Raw genomic sequence first — 16618 nt, forward strand, 5'->3', positions numbered from 1 at the left:
ATTGGGACAGAACAGAGGTCTTTATGTTGTGTGGCTCCAAATAACACCCAATGGATAACACCCAACGGATGGTTTTGAGGATGGAGGACAGATGACCAACACAACAGAACAAAGTGGGTTTGCAGCTGAGTGGGCTCCACTTTCTTGTAATAGAGTTGGAATGAAAAGACCGAATGCATACCATTTATTCATCACGGATATCGGCTTGTATTGAAACTGCAAGCACTAGTTATTGGATGATAAGTATTAAATAGCCGACATTTTGAGAGGGAAAATGGCAATAAATATTGATGGATGTTAAGTATTGACAAGCAAATTTAGAAATTCTAAGGATTATTGAAGTATTTAGTTAAGAAATTTATTTGTGATTTATTCTGGCGAAAAATTCTGAAAGATAACAAGGAAAATGTAAATTGCACTAAAATACCCAAAGCTTACACCAACATTTGCAATTTTGATACCCCAAATGTTTTTTTCCCATGAACTCCGAAGTTCACATGTTTAACTTTAATACCCTAAAATGGCAAATCAGGCGGCATCCAAGTTATTGTTATTACTTTTTTGAATTTTAGGGTATTTTCTGAAAAGGAAAAGGCTTGGCATCTATATTGAGGTCAGAAACAACGTAAACTTTGGGTTTTAAGTAATCAGCTCCAAAAATTAGATAAAAAGAGATGTTGGAGAGTGATACTAACTTAGAAAACAAAAATGCTATTTGTCACGCAGGATGGGCGCACAGCCCATCTCGCGTGAGAGAGGTAAGGGGGTGAGAGAGGTAGTGCATCCCACGTGACAAATAGCAAAACCCATTAGAAAATTAACCAGGTACTATTTCCATTTTTAATACCAAGACATTGATGCTGATGACAAACACTGCACCGGATAATAACTGTTTAAGCCCAATCTCCCAGCTGTTACAGGGGATCACATGCCTTTGAGTACAAGTACAATATCACCGAACTCTGCATCACCCAAACTAAAGGTTTAATCTAAAAAATTTTACCGACTTATAACTTGCATCTGCATGTGTTGGTTTGATTATGCAAAATCTGTACGGATTATTGATCATTTAACATTGAACTGTTAAAAAAAATCAATACTTATATGATATTATTTAATTTTGATTCGCGCAGGGACCAAATGCAATGAAGCTCTTTTTCCTTTTTAATCATTATTGTTGATCAGCAATGATCAATAATATCCTAGGACATAATTGCTAACCTCATACCTTAACATCCAAGCAACATTTTGATTTGTATCAGTATATCTAAAAATAAAATTACAAACTTTGTAATTCATTCATTATTTGTTTATGCCAAGGTCAAGTAATTCAGATTGACTCAAGAGACAGGCTATACTAAAAAGGAACACATTTAGCAGACAATGCTTCTATTTGTACACAAGTGAGATAATAACCAAAGTCCACCAGCATTTGAATATTACATTAATTGTAGGGTTTTTCCCTCCTAGAAACCACCATAAAAATATGATCATTATATAGAAAATATCTTTTATTTTTAATTTATACATAAATCACCTTTAAAGTGAATTTTTGTTCCAATCACCACCTTCTAATCAACTTTTCACTAGAAAACCAAAAAATTAGCTCAAAACACACGTTTAAAATTCATGATTTGTATCATAATTTTAGAGCGAGTCATGTGTCTTGAATGCGAGCATTTAATGGTGTTTTTGGATTTCCAGTGTAAATTTTGTTGAGAAATAATTGATTGGAACAAAATTAATCTACTTTAAAAATGATTTACATATAAAATTAAAAACACGATGGTTTCTGTATAAGGTGATTTCTGGGGGGAAACCTAATACTCATACCTGGATAAGGTCATGACCAATGATCTTTAAAATATTTGCTATTAGCGCTCAAATTTAGATGTACCTAACACAATGTGATAGATATATTGTGCCCAAAGTCTCGAGGTCATAACGTGTTGTTTAGTGAGAGGGACTATATTTTTGGATGTTCATTAAATAAGAGGCAGAGTCATAGAGATCCAAATCTGAAACAAATCGGTACGTATAATGAAAGGTGTGGAACCCATTTCCAAGAGAGGAAAAGGTCATTTATAGGTGGACGAGGATGAAGCCACCTTTTTTTTGAGAGAGACGTTTCCTTTTTCTTACGTATCACTTCTTCTCGACGTTGGAGTGAGGAAAGTGCAAGCTATCCTTATGATTTCTCATTCTTGTTTACTTTTTCTATTCCAAAGAAATAGGAGAACCTGGGAAGACCATGGGATTTCAACGTATTTTAGTAAGAGCCTTTGTTTATTATTATTTTATTATTTTATAATTATTTTATTGGTTACGTGTACACAGGATAGAGCATTATCACGTATGCCCTCTTTGGAGTGTGATGTAGGTAGATAACCCTCTTGAATGTGATTATTTTATTCTTAAGAGGTGCGTGCTTTTATTTTCTAGCAAACGGACCCCCATGGATAAAAGAGTGAAACAAAATTGCATAGGCCAATATCAAACCTAAAAGGCAATTTTAGCAGCAATAGGGGGTCCATGTGCTTGCAGTTAACCCTGTTTTATTTTAGCTTTGGGAAAATATACTCCGCTTTCTCTCAAGACTTAAAATCAAAAGAGTTCCTCACCTTTTTTTTAAGCTCCCTTAATATGATGGGAAGACACGTGAGCAACAGGTGTAGACAAGTTCCTACACCGGTCTAAAAATGAGTAGTTGGTATAATAAGATTGACAACTCATTTCAAAATATGGGTTGCCAAACCGCTGAGTTGTGAACCTCAATCCTGCACCAGTATGATTAGCTGGTGGGCTCACAAGCCCTCGTCTCTCGGCAGTCAATTTCTCAGATGGGCTGCCGTCCTATTCCCCATTTTTTCCCCAAAAAAATAAAATAAAAAAAAGTCAATGAATCATCTAACGGATGATCTACACAACCCATGGTGACCTTCACGTCTCCGAATATGCATATTAGTTAGCAAGTCCAATGATTTGAGTACATTCTTCTTTTAAATTGAGAAAGCCTTGGGTGTGCTTGTGCCAGACTTATGAAGGATTATGAAACTTAACAAGAGGAAACACCCAACATTCTTGCCCCTCAGACAAAAGGCAGTAAAATATGCACGTACATTGTGTCATGACCAAATTCAATCGCATTCATTTGCATCATATAATTGTAGTGATTTATGAACTCTATTGGCAACAATGGAAGCCCTGCAAATAATAGTAGTGTTGCTCCTCTGACTCTGTGCATAACTCGCTTTAAGCACGCAAAAATAAAACCTCACGTCAGCCCCATAAAATGACCTAAAACCGTGACCTAAAACGCACTGGAAAAATAACCGGAGACATCAAACAAGGTAAGTCCAATTCAAACCAGCATATTCACATGCTATGAAAAGATCACAAGCATAAACAGAACAATAACACACCAAATAGTTGTTTGCTATGACTGATTTACAAGCAATGTAAGTTCTGAACGCACACCTTCACATCATGAATTGAACAACTGCATGACAGAAGATACCATATACTATTAAGTCTGCCGAAGGTCTTTGTACTTTATTAAGTTACTATGTAACGAGCTTCTGCACGTTTCAGCCATAGCAGCGGATAGGATCATTACAGCGTTTCTCAGTAGACTGCTTGAAACCAAAGCGGCCTCCTTTGGCGAGGTACTGCTGATGGTATTCCTCTGCCCTGTAGAATTTCTTTGCAGGTAGGATCTCTGTAACAATCTTTCTGTTCAAAGCTTTCTGGTGCTTTTCCAGAGACTCTATGGCTTCTTTCTCCTGCTCTGCCGTATAGAAGTAAATTCCAGACCGATACTGAGTTCCCACATCCCCGCCCTGCATCCAGACATCAAGGAATTTAAAGATGCAGATATTCTTAAAGGAGAAGATTTGCTATCCAAGCACCAACATCCACATAAAGGACCTTGCTGTTCAACATGTATTAACTGTAAAGTAGTGAGAATGAACTGTTTGGTTTTTCGGATAAGTATTGACCTCGAATTTTCGTAGGACACTTTGTTCTTGAAGAACAGTGCTGATATATTAGCACATGCTATATACACTGAGTCGGGAAAAATAAATAATTAACATCAAGTAGGTGTAGAGAGCATATTCTGTAAACATGCATATTATTCACACTGATATCGTTTGATGCCCAACCGGAGGGGGAGGGGGGGGGGTGTTAGGATCATGTGAAACTTAGTTGATTGCAAGAAACTGATGCAAGGAGTAACGTTTCGCATGGCTGAGTGTTATTAAAGCAGTAATAATCTCTCATTGGTTTATCAAAATATGGAAAACCCTCCAACATGTTATGTTTTGCTACATCAACTAACAGGAAACCAACATGGCATTTTCCATGAGCTATGCTAGCTTTCCATTTAGTCATTTGTTTAAATTTATTTTTGATGCACATCTCCTATAAGGTATAGCGATCACGGCTTTATTGTTCTTGTTATTATATCCCTTCAAGTGATACTTCATTATATACAGATCCTTCTTGCATTATTTGTTCATAACATGGTATGATCATTTGCAGCCTAAAAATGCAGATCCTTCTCACATGACATAAATATCTCTGCCTAAAATACCTCCATATAAAGGTTATATTATTTTTTAATTCGGTGTAACATTTTATTAGCACATTTAAGTTAAAACAGCGAGTGTAATGACATTTGATACCACATTTATGTGTGTTTTATTTGTTTGCGCCGAGGGGTCGTGGGTCTGTCCGTGTACGTACATGAGTGCATGTGCATACATGTATGTATGTATATATTATGCATAAATACAAGTAAGTTATAGCGACCGAAACATAAACATACACTATCGAGACATGCACTGTCCGCAATACCACACATGGACCCCATATGCCCTGAACCTAACATCTGCTACTTGAACCTTGATACAAAATGCAACGTTGAGCATACTATTTAATGGAAAGTGCATTTCATCTAACTCAGAAAATGGCAAGATATCACACAGATTTCAATTCAATATCAACTTCATTTCAAGCCCCATCCTAACCTCAATGTAAATCCATTCTTCTCACACTCAAAGTAATATTGGTGGCAAAAGAGATGCTCTACCTCGATCACCTTGAAAGAACCACTTGATATTTTTCTCATATTAGCATGATACACAGGCTTTCCTCTTCAGCCGAAGGATCACAATCATCCCTTACCTTGCTCAGATAAAGTATCAGCAAAATGTATAGTTAAGTGTTGGCCATGAGTGCAACAGAAATCTAAATCTTAATTCTTGATAAACACGAGGGTCATTCTTGAGAGTAGTAAAAACAAGTGCAATTCCTGAGAGTAGTAAAACACTAAATTAACACTATTGAGTAAAAAACTGGTGCCAAAATAATCTTAGCTACTCACAATAATTTCTTAAGTTCATCACAAGTGCAAACTATAAGCAGAAATAACATTCACAGAAGCATCATCATTATCAACTCAACGTTCAATATTAATTCGAAATATAGCTCTGACATACCCAATGCAGGCCTAAAACAACAAACTTTCTTTCATTACTAGTACATCTGAAAAGCAATCCTTAATTCCCCATTTTGTGCCTCTGTAAGTTCATACAAGGAATCTCCTTCTAATCGTATTTGAATGATGACTCATTCAATCTTAAAAAGAACTACAGCAATTTATGCAAGTTTATTGGGACACGTCAATTGTTTCCCCATGGTTTCACGTTTTTGTGAATTTCCACCTCAATGACAATCCAAGCACTGTGACAGTGTGACCATTAAACATCCTTATTCAAAACATTACAACCTCTTTACCTTAGCCCTTTATCTAACCAATTGGTCAGTTAGGTAAAGACATCTAGCTGCAAATGCCAACTCTTGCACATAAATCTTTGGTCAATATTTCCAAATTCTCCAGGGTTGACAGTAAGGCATTGGAATTCAGGAACTAAAGGAAATATTGTTTATAGCATTTTTAAGTCAATAGCACTAGCTGCACTACAATGACACATTGAGTAACCTGTAACTTTCTAATTTTAAAAATCAGCCAATTTTATCGATTTATCGCTGATATATTAGAATTGGATCAAAGTCGCAACAATTTCTAGAATTTTTTATCGTTTAATCATTTTTAAATCGCTGATATATTAGAATTGGATCAAAGTCGCAATTTCTAGAATTTTTATCGTTTAATCATTTTTGATCGATTTTGTCTGACATATCGGTGTATATCCGCTTTATCGCCTGATTTCTGGAGGGGTTTAAATCGCCCAATTTTGCTGAAAATCACATTAAAACTATTGGTTTGGTTTTGGGTCACAAAACTCGTTTTCCAAACACGACCCAATATCCATTAAATAAAACCAGATCAACCAATGCATCTATTCCTTGCCCAAGCTCGATTTCCAAGCCTAATTTCTCTCCGCCTCCATCATTTTAATTTTTGCATTAATGTGTTAGCTTGAAACTCTAGAGAACTAATTATGTGGTCATATTTGGTGTTTGTTTGAAGTAATTCCGATTATATGTCAATTAAGTTGTTTTGAAATGATGATATTACATATCTTGATTGCTCTTTTGATGCTTTTCTTTGTTGGTTATAGCAACTACTTAGATACTTTATAGCATTTTTAGGTACATTTGATGATATTGCATATATATATATATACGATTGTTGTATTATATTTTTATCATTTGATGTTGATATCTGTTGAGCTCATTTTGCATGGTCTCTTCTCAGTTTGAAGTTCGTATTTGCGACCACATACATTTATGTAGGGAGAAGCCTACAACCATATAATTTACCCATTTGATTGTAATTTATACGTAGGTGTACTAATTCATATCCGATTCATATATGTTTGTCAAATATCCGTTTCATATCCGTGATTGTATCCAATCTGACTCTTTAATATCCGAACCGTATTTGTTTCCGACGAGTGCAGATATGGTTAAGGTTTTTTCTTACCGAAGATAATCTGTATACATATCCGGATCCGTTTATAGAAAACAGATATGGATAGTAGGTGTCATATCCGAACCATATCTGCTCCGTTACACCCCTACGTTCGACACTCCAAGCTCGATAATATGATTTATTTACATTTCATTACGTGTGGTTAGAGTACATTTTAGGATATTATGTTATATATACACACCATCCGATATGACGCTCCGATTTTTATTACTTATCCCCAATAATCGCAATCCGATATAAATTTTAGTTGTCTGATATATTCTTGATAACCAATATTTAAAATCTTATAACTTACTGTTATTCATTTATTTTAATTCCTATATCTTTCATAAGTTATTGCCCCTGGAGGTTTGTGATGATTATGTTACTGCATTTCAAAAATTCATAATCATACTTTATAATCAATGTTCGAAAAAAATTGAAACACACTTCAAGGCGCACTTCGAAGCATCTAATCACTTTGAAGTGCAAAAGAAAGTGATTTGTCACTTGAAGTGTACACCTTATTACTTGAAGTATAAATGAAGTGTGCGCTTCGCATCCATGAAGCGCTTCTCTTTTGGAACACATTGTTCAGACATGATAGGAGGGTAAAAACGATTTATGACTAAAATTAAAATACTCAATCAATTCATTTTCTATTCGATATTTCCCTTTCTTTTTTCTATTGAAATTAACATTTATCATACTCCACCATAGGTTTGTTTCTTCGTGTGCTCTAGACAAATATTTCTTTCCACTAAACAAACTTGTTTTCCAGCAATTCTGAATTTTGGTTGCTTTCTTGTTTCTTTGTGTACCTGGACATGTTTAGATTCATCCCTCTCAGTCGATCTTTACTATTTTCTGTGAGTTGTGCCTATTTCTTTTTAATCTTGAATCTTGAATCTTGAATCAATACAACACTCGAGCTCAATTTATTTTTACTATGAAAGTGTAACTTTAGGTCATGTGTTTTAATATGTCCATGTAGCTTAGCTTATTAGGCTTTTTTTTGTTTATAATTAGCATATTTAATTCTTATTTCTTTTTCAAAACCTAAATGTATGTACTTGTAAGATATTATACCACTATGTGTTATATTTATATGCTTACAAGTGTTATGCCCATGCTCACAAAGATGAGTCTGATTTCTTTGGTTTATACATCTGATTTCTTTGTTCTTTATGAGTTTCTGTTTTGGTGATGCATGTTCTAAGAATGTCTTGTACTAAAAAAAATTATTTCAACTACTGCCTACGCCTTCAAAATTAGATAAATTGAACAAAATCTCTTTTCTTAGACTAAATTACCAAATTGGTATTAAAAGTAATACCTAAAACCGGTGTTGTAAACTATAGCGCCGCTATTCGCGGTCGCGGGGGTTCGCGAGCGCAATGCTTCAGGGGTTCGCGACGTGATTAAGCGGAGAAAACCGCTATTTGCTCGAATAGCGGGTGGTAGCGCAAATAAGCGGTGAAAAGCGTTAATTTCCGCTACAGTAGCTAATGAGTAATCCCCCGAACCCGACCCGTACCCGACTACCCGTAACCCATTACACTTAAACCCTCTCACCTCTTATTTCCAAACAAATCTACCCTATGCCGCCTCTCTCCCGACTCCGTGCCTTCTCTATCTCTGTCCTCCGACGATAAATTTCCAGCGCCGTCAACGCCGCCACCCCGGTCGACTTCCAGCGCCGCGACTCCCGCCACCAATTAACGCCAACTCCATGCCTCTTCGATCTCTGCCTCTCTCTCACCTCCTCATTCTCTCGTCCTATGACCTGTCTCCCAGTCAAGCCACAGCCGCCTACTTCTCGTTCTCTCTCTCTCTCTCCTCTCTCCGGTCAAGCCAGCAACGACTCCCTTTTCTCTCTCACTTCCTCCGGCGACACAACTTCCCTCCGGCAACAGTAACACTTCTCTCCGGCAACAATAACACTTTCCTCTCCGGCAACAACAACACTTCCCTCCGACAGCAACATCTTCAATTCTTCATCTCTGTTGGGCAATGGCTTCGTATTATTTAGCTTATTTAATTAATATGTAATTATTACACATCTATTTCATCCCTCCGGCGACGTTTTTTTATTCTTTAATCTTTATAATTATAGTACTTTGTTAATATTATGTAATTATTACACATCTATTTTATGTTTAGGCATCAAGTATGCATTTGTAGAATTTTTAATTTTTTAATATGATTTTTCTTATTATTTAGCATATTTAAATATATTTATATTTGACCGCTATTTGACTGTGTGCTATTTACCGTTATTTTGCCGCAATAGCCCGAAATAGCCTTAGTGGTACCTTGCCGCGATGCGTCGCGATTAGGGGTGCCAAACCGTATCCGTATCCGAGGAAATATCCGTAACCGTATCCGTTAGGATACGAATATGGTTACTCAAATCAATTACCGATAGGATATGGTTGCGGATATGGTTTTGTAGTGAAATATCCGTATCCGTATCCGAAAATATCCGAATACATATTGGTAATACTCTTACGATAGTTTCGATTCTTAGATTATGAATTTGTGGTTAATTTTGATGATCAAGATCTCTAATCTTAACTTTTCAATCATAATAAACATATTAACGAACTCTTTTTGTATCACATGACTATATTTTTCTGAATACTATCTAGTTTTCTCATATCCTTTTTGTATCTGCATGCATATCCGTTTATATATCCGTGTACATATCCGTAACCGTATCCGATTTTCGCGGATATGGATATGAATTTTTTTTACCGACGTATATCTGTATCCGTATCCGTATCCGAGATGGGTAAGCGGATATGGATATGGTAAGTGTCACGCTGGGCGCTTCTAGGCGTCGGACTTGGCGCCCAGCGCTTAGTCGCCTAGGCGGGCGCCTAAGCGGTTTCTGGGCTTTTTTTCTTTCTTCATTTAAGTGGTGGTCGATGAGGTTTTGCTGAAGGTCGGAGGAGGTAGTGAAGGTGTTCATATTTGAAGGTTAATGAAGTTTGGAGGACGTGTAGGCTACGACACATAAAATCACAATCAAGGCCTACAAGGTGCAATCCACGTAAGCAGACAATGCTCCTCTAAACGCTTGTAAAATCTAGATGGCCAGCCTAAATACCGTCTAGGCGCTAGGCGCTAGTTAGGCGGCTTAGGTACCGTCTAGGCCTAGGCGTACCAACCTAAATACCGTCTAGGCGCTAGGCGCTAGTTAGGCGGCTTAGGTACCGTCTAGGCCTAGGCGTACGCCTAAGCGGACTAGGCGGAGGTTTTTTAAAACAGTGGCTCCGTTAACACCCCTAGTCGCGATCCGCTATTAACAACCTTGCTTAAAACTAACTACGACAACAACAAAGTATTTAAACATGCACATTAAGACAAATAGATCCAAAAAAATTCCGGCCAAATTTCTCCAATAACAACTCACATGATCTATCACATGATGCTTATGTAGATACTTATGATAGCCTAGTAGTGGTAGTTAGCATCATTCATTTCGTTTGAAAAAGGAGAAATTTTCAAATTAGGACAAAAGAGAGGGATTTTTAAGTTGGGGCTTCTTTTCTTTCAACTTGGTTTATTTTCCATAATGTCAGATTGGTAGTTATGAATTGAGGGAGTGGGTTGACAAGCCTATGCATAGTGTGGTTACTCAATTGTTCCACCTTTGAGAGAAGAAATCACTGATACAAGGTATGTTTGAATGTGAAGGATGAGTTGATCGAAAGAAATGATACTCAGAATTATTGATAATTTCCTTATTCCTCGAGTTGAATCCCTTTTTGAAGTGTAAGTGGGAGGGACAAATTGTCATGTAGCCTTAGAACTCGATATGAGCAAAGCCTATGACGGAGTCGAATGGATATATCTCGAACAAATGTGTCAAATAGGTTTTCGACGAAAAATATATACGGCTAATTATGATAATGCTTTTCCACTGTCTCTTTCTCAGTCCTTGTAAATGGGCAGCAAATGAGACATGTCAAGCCAAAGAGAGGATTACGATAGGATGATCCGTTGTCCCCTTATTTACTTTTGATTTCTGCAAAAGGCTTGACATCCCTCCTACCCACTGCCAAAGAAGAGAGTAAATTGCATGGATTTAGTGTTACGATGAGTTGTCTTATTTCAGGCTTACTCTTCATGGATGATAGCTTCTTCTTTTTTAGGCGAGCAAAATGCATGTGAGATAGTTTGTACAATCCTAGAGAAATATGAGAGGGCATCAAGATGAATGATTAATTAACAAAAATCTGCAGCAATTTTTAGGAAGGATACCTCAGAGACTAAATAGGCATGTTGTAAAGTGGCTCTTAGAGTTGAGGTTGACAAACATGACAAATACCTCAGACTACCGTCGATTGTGGGTAAATCAAAGAAGAGATCTTCATGAACATCAAGGAGAGGGCGTGGACGCAAATATAGAGATGGTCGGCAATACTATTATCAATAGCCAAAAAAAAGGTTTCGATTAAAGTCGTGTTATAAGCGATCCATTGTCCACCATGAGCTGCTTTAAAATGTCTAATTAATTTTGTACACAAATTGAGAGAATGATCTGAGGCTTTTGGTGGAAAAGAGGCTAAAAGATAGCAGAAAAATGTGTTAGATATATTGGGACACCTTGTGTAAAAAGAAAAAGGAGGGTGGTCTTTGGTTTCGAAATGTAAAATAATTTTAATTTAGCTCTCCTAACCAGGCAGTTATGGTGCCTCACAATTAATCAGGATTCACTATTGTTTAAGGTTCTAAGTTCGAAATATTTTTAGGGTGGGGATGTTCTTAATGCAAGGCTCAGGTCAAGACCCTCATTTGCGTGGCGCAATACCTCTTCTGTTATGGATGTTATTGAAATGGGGACAAGGTAGTGTATTAAAAATGGTTGTAGCATAAGGGTTTCGGGGGGCAGATGAATCCTTATCCCTTGGTCGTTTCATACACAGATCCTGCCAGTGCGATCAACTTCTATGATTGTTGACCTTATTCTACCAAATGGTACTTGATGGGACGAAGCGCTAATCAAGTCTATTTTCTAGCCACATGAAGGGTTTGTCACAGTATCCTTCCAACTCAAGAAACTCTATCACCTAGCCTAGAGGGGTGATAGCAATGGAAGGTTGTTAGATATGTAATTCCATGAGGAGTCCCTTTGACATGTTCTATGGAGTTGCTCATTTGCTCATCTTATTTAGGCAATGGCAAATGTCGTTCCTAATAATTATTGGCTTGAAAGAATGAAAGTTGGGCAATAGTTACGGGGATTGAAAGAGGCTCTTGAGGCACTACGTTTCAATCTTATTATTATGCTTTGTTGGCTCATGTGAAATCACAACACTATCAAATATCAAGGCAGAAGCATGGAGGGTAAGAGATTTGTAAAATTGGCCAAGGAGTATCAATATGATTTTCCCCAAGCGCAAGAGACCCCGACAAGAATGGTGGGCAGGGCGGTTGAAACTAGATGGAGGCCACCGAAATTGAGAGTGATCATGAAAGTGAACTTCTATGGAGTTGTATTCTCAAATTGTGGAGCCATTGGAGTGACAGTGATGGTTCGTGATCATGAAGGGGAGAATTTTGCTGCGCCATCCAAAATAAAAACTATCAGAAGGGGGATAGAACATGCAGAATTCATGGCAGGATTGAAGGCTGTTCAATTTGTGGTTTCAAAAATATTAAATTCGAAGGAGATTCTAAAAATGTCATCGGGACAAACTAAGGTCAGCCTTTGATGTTTTCTATTTTTGGGCATATTATTGATGATATTCAAAGTCGATGTCAAGAATTAGGACAATATGGCATTAGGTTAGTTCAAAGAACTGAGAATACAATGGTCATGTGTGCGATTTATCTGGATGACTTTCAAGCATGACTTGAGGATCCTCTGAAGCTCATTGTTCACATATTGCATGAGATAGATCATAGATGTGAGCTCAGGAGTTTTGAATTTTATCTCTATTTTTTAGTTTGAACGTTCTTGAGATATTTGGCCAGAAAACTCATTGTCACATCATGCAAGTTCAAATACCTCATTATCGCGGAAGTTAATTTTAATATCAATATGGTCACAAGATACTACTTTTAATACCAATTGGTAATTTAGCCTTTCCCCTTATGAAGGAAATACAAAATAAGCACGTTAATGACTTTTATTTTAAAATTCAAATTAGATGGCTTAACCCCAAATTCCTCCTTTATAATATCCCTCTATTTTTGTAATATTCTAAAATTTTAAAAAAAATAAGGAAATGTTAACTCTCTAGATAAGCGTGTGAATATTTTTTTATTTCAAAATTTTAAATTCAAAATTAGGGAGGGACACGTTAGTTTTTTGGGGATGTAAACAACAAACTTTTTTTTATATAGAAAGGAGGGATTTAAACCATTTCTTTTTCCATCTTTACCTTTTTATGTAAACAACAAATCCTTGGTGACAAAAGCATGAATAACCAAGTCTTGGACTTAGGATTTGAGAAACGTAAGTTGTGTAGTATTCATATCATATATTTTTTATACATGTACATCCACACTAGAGTTTTTGAGAAGAGACTATTTTTAGTGAGATTACTCACTTGTCTTCCTTTTGCCATCATTTTTTGTATTTGTTATATTTTTGTGATAATTAGTCATGTTTTCTTCTACCTGAACGATGTCTTTGCACATAGGAATAAAGGTGAAGTTATTTTAAGAAGAGCTCAAACCTTTTCTATCTCTTATTGGTACAATGAGAAGTGGTTTATGAACCCATCTCTTTCATTTAATTGTCAAACATATTCAATAGAAAACCTGAGTTCTAAGAATCCATGAATCTATCTCTATCATTTAATTATACCATGAAAATTCTTCTACGGGTTTTTTTCCTGAGATTAAAAATGCATCATAATTGGCTATGTTAGGGTTTATATTCCCATAGAGCACAAAGAGGAATCTACCATCTCATTTATAGTGCATGGGTCAATCGACTGAAAAGATGACATGCACATATCATCCCAATGTCTTGGAATTATAGATCCTAAAATTGTACAATTCCTAAAATTAATGAATGGTTTGAATTTATTCTTGTGGTTAGTCGGACTTCATCTTTTTGGTCAAGAAAATAGTTTTCATCTCCTATTTTAAGACAAAATCATCAAAGATAGATCCTCATTTTATCTATCAATTTTAGCATGTTAGATGCGTTTTTTTCTAAAATACTTCATTAATATTCTTAACATGTAAAGAGAGTACTTTTAGAAGTTCCCATGAAATACATAGGGCCAATTATGTAGTGGTAATTTACACTTTAGTTATGATATATAATATCGCTAATAAAAGAAGCTTTCTAAGAGAGAAATGTTAAAATAAACTTCATAATTCTAAGAATATTAGTTCAATTCCTAATGCAATCACGAGTTAACACAAACTTGTACCAAGTTTTCTTTTTGTATTGCAATAGGATCAGAGTTTCAGTTTAATCAAAAAGTTGAGTATGGATCCTTTTAGTAGTAGGAAGCATATGTAGTCACTATTGTGGAATACAAACTAAAAGAAAGGGAAAATTGCTTCCCCTCCCCTTTTCAAGTCTCTACCGACGGGATCTAAAAGACGATACATCCACCCATATGTTTCTGATTGCAACTAAAATGTGCTCTTTCTCAACCTCTTATCTCTCCCATCCATTTCATTATCTATGAAATATATATTAGAGGGAAAGTAGTCCCTCAAATCATTGAAATTGTTATTACGTTGTTTCAGATTAATCCTAATATTTGCTAATTATACTCCTGATTGGAGGGACTAATTTCAAAATAACTAAAAGAAATGGTGGACCAAATAGCAATTTCAATGATTTGAGGGACTTTTTTCAAACTAACCTAAGATTTAAGACCCTCAACAAATAAGACATGTTATTTCCATGCCTTTCATTTGTCACCAAATGCAACTATGTCTGAACATACTATTCAGCAGATGCTCCATTTCTAACTAAGAAAAGGCCAAGACTGCCAAATAAATGTCGATCAGAGTCATTTTCATTTCAAACCCCACATTACCTCACTATATGCCCCTTCTTCCCACCCTCTCGCAACCCTGTTTGCAAAGTTGAAGCGAACATACTATTCAGCAGATGCTCCATTTCTAACTAAGAAAAGGCCAAGACTGCCAAATAAATGTCGATCAGAGTCATTTTCATTTCAAACCCCACATTACCTCACTATATGCCCCTTCTTCCCACCCTCTCACAACCCTGTTTGCAAAGTTGAAGCCGTAGCTCTGGCTTTCTATTTAGCCAGATGATAATCCTTCCACCTCACTCCATCAGTGTTGCACCTGAACGCAATCAAACCGACACTAACCTTAATTCTTTCCAAAAACAAGTGCCATTCTTGAGTCTACTTGAACACAAGACTGACACTCGCGAGTACCAATCAGCTAGTAAAATCTAACCCCAGCTATCAAAACCAAAAATTTAAATTTCTCGAAACTACCGCAAACTATAAGCAGATATAAAACAATCAGGTACTAGCAATCTCACATCCAACCAACTCAAGAATCAAATTTCAACTCACTACCTGCCGATTAAGCGTCGTAGGATCATGCCGCGCCCAAAAAACATCAAGCAAATCCCCAAACCTGCACTCCCTCGGATCATACTGAACCCTAACCACCTCCGAGTGCATCGTCGCCCCGCTACAAATATCCTCGTACGTCGGCTGATGAATCAATCCCTGAGTATACCCAGCCTCAGTCCTCGAAACCCCGGGGGACTCTCTGGAAACCCAATTCAGACCCCCCAGTAAGCATCCGGCGCCGACTGCAGCGAACTCCGTGCCCCGGCCCGGGACATCGTTTCGTCGGGGCCTGCGCGATCGCGCTCGGCGGGCGTCCGATGAGACTCCGCCCCGCCGCCGCGGCCTAACCCTAACCCTAGCTTTCCGAGCCAGCTGCTCATGGGGCGGATCGAGGGGGGAGATTTAGGGGAGAAGGAGATCGATGAGGGTTTGGAGACGAAGGGAGGAATTTTGGGGTTTTTTGAGGAGAGAGCGAGAGAGAGGGGACGAGCTGAGGTTAAGATGAGGGGCATTGCGCCTTGGCTTGCGGAGAAAGCTATAGAGCCCGAAGGGCTTGAGAGCGAAAGCTTTCTGGTTCGTGTTTGCGATGCGGTAAGGTTACCGCAGACGGTTGTGCTGTTGAGCTCGGTGGAGGACGGAGAACCGAGTGTTTTGTTTGCATGGTCAGGTGCGGTGAGTGGATCCACGGAGATCGTGGATTGTCGGGTTGCGTGCGACGGTAGAAGCCAGCTACGCGGTCCCTTGGGTTTTGGATAATAATAAATGACTTGCTCTGCTTCAACCAAAGGTCTGCCGAAGCTATTTGGGAAAAATAATGTTAGAGGCACACCACCACAACCCCAGCCACACTCCTCCCTCTTATTGCTACAGTAAATCAAGTTCTACATGGGATCTTAAATTTTTTAAAATCCCATGTGGGGCTCAATTTACTGTAGCAATGAGAGGGGAGAGTGTGGTTGGGGTTGGGGTGGGTGGTGTGCCCCTAACATCACTCATTTGGGAAACATTTGCATAGCGTGATATTTTTTTTAAGAATTACATCATTCTACGTGATAACTGGACTTCAGAATTACGCCCCTCTACTACAGAAGCAGGGCCTCCGAAAGCGGGATTTATTTTCTCAATTATGTTGGTGTAA

The 16618-nt window shown here is 37.5% G+C and overlaps 1 protein-coding gene across 1 annotated transcript; it reads right to left on the reverse strand.

The window, feature by feature from the left end:
- LOC109826507 (peptide methionine sulfoxide reductase-like) lies at positions 3342-15860 on the reverse strand. Its single transcript, XM_020393537.1, is given in 3 exon segments — positions 3342-3839; positions 15481-15756; positions 15759-15860. Coding segments are annotated over 3 exon segments (630 nt in total). The 3' UTR covers positions 3342-3587.

The sequence above is a fragment of the Asparagus officinalis genome, chromosome 10 (assembly GCF_001876935.1).
Source record: "Asparagus officinalis chromosome 10, Aspof.V1, whole genome shotgun sequence".
Lineage (NCBI taxonomy): Eukaryota > Viridiplantae > Streptophyta > Magnoliopsida > Asparagales > Asparagaceae > Asparagus > Asparagus officinalis.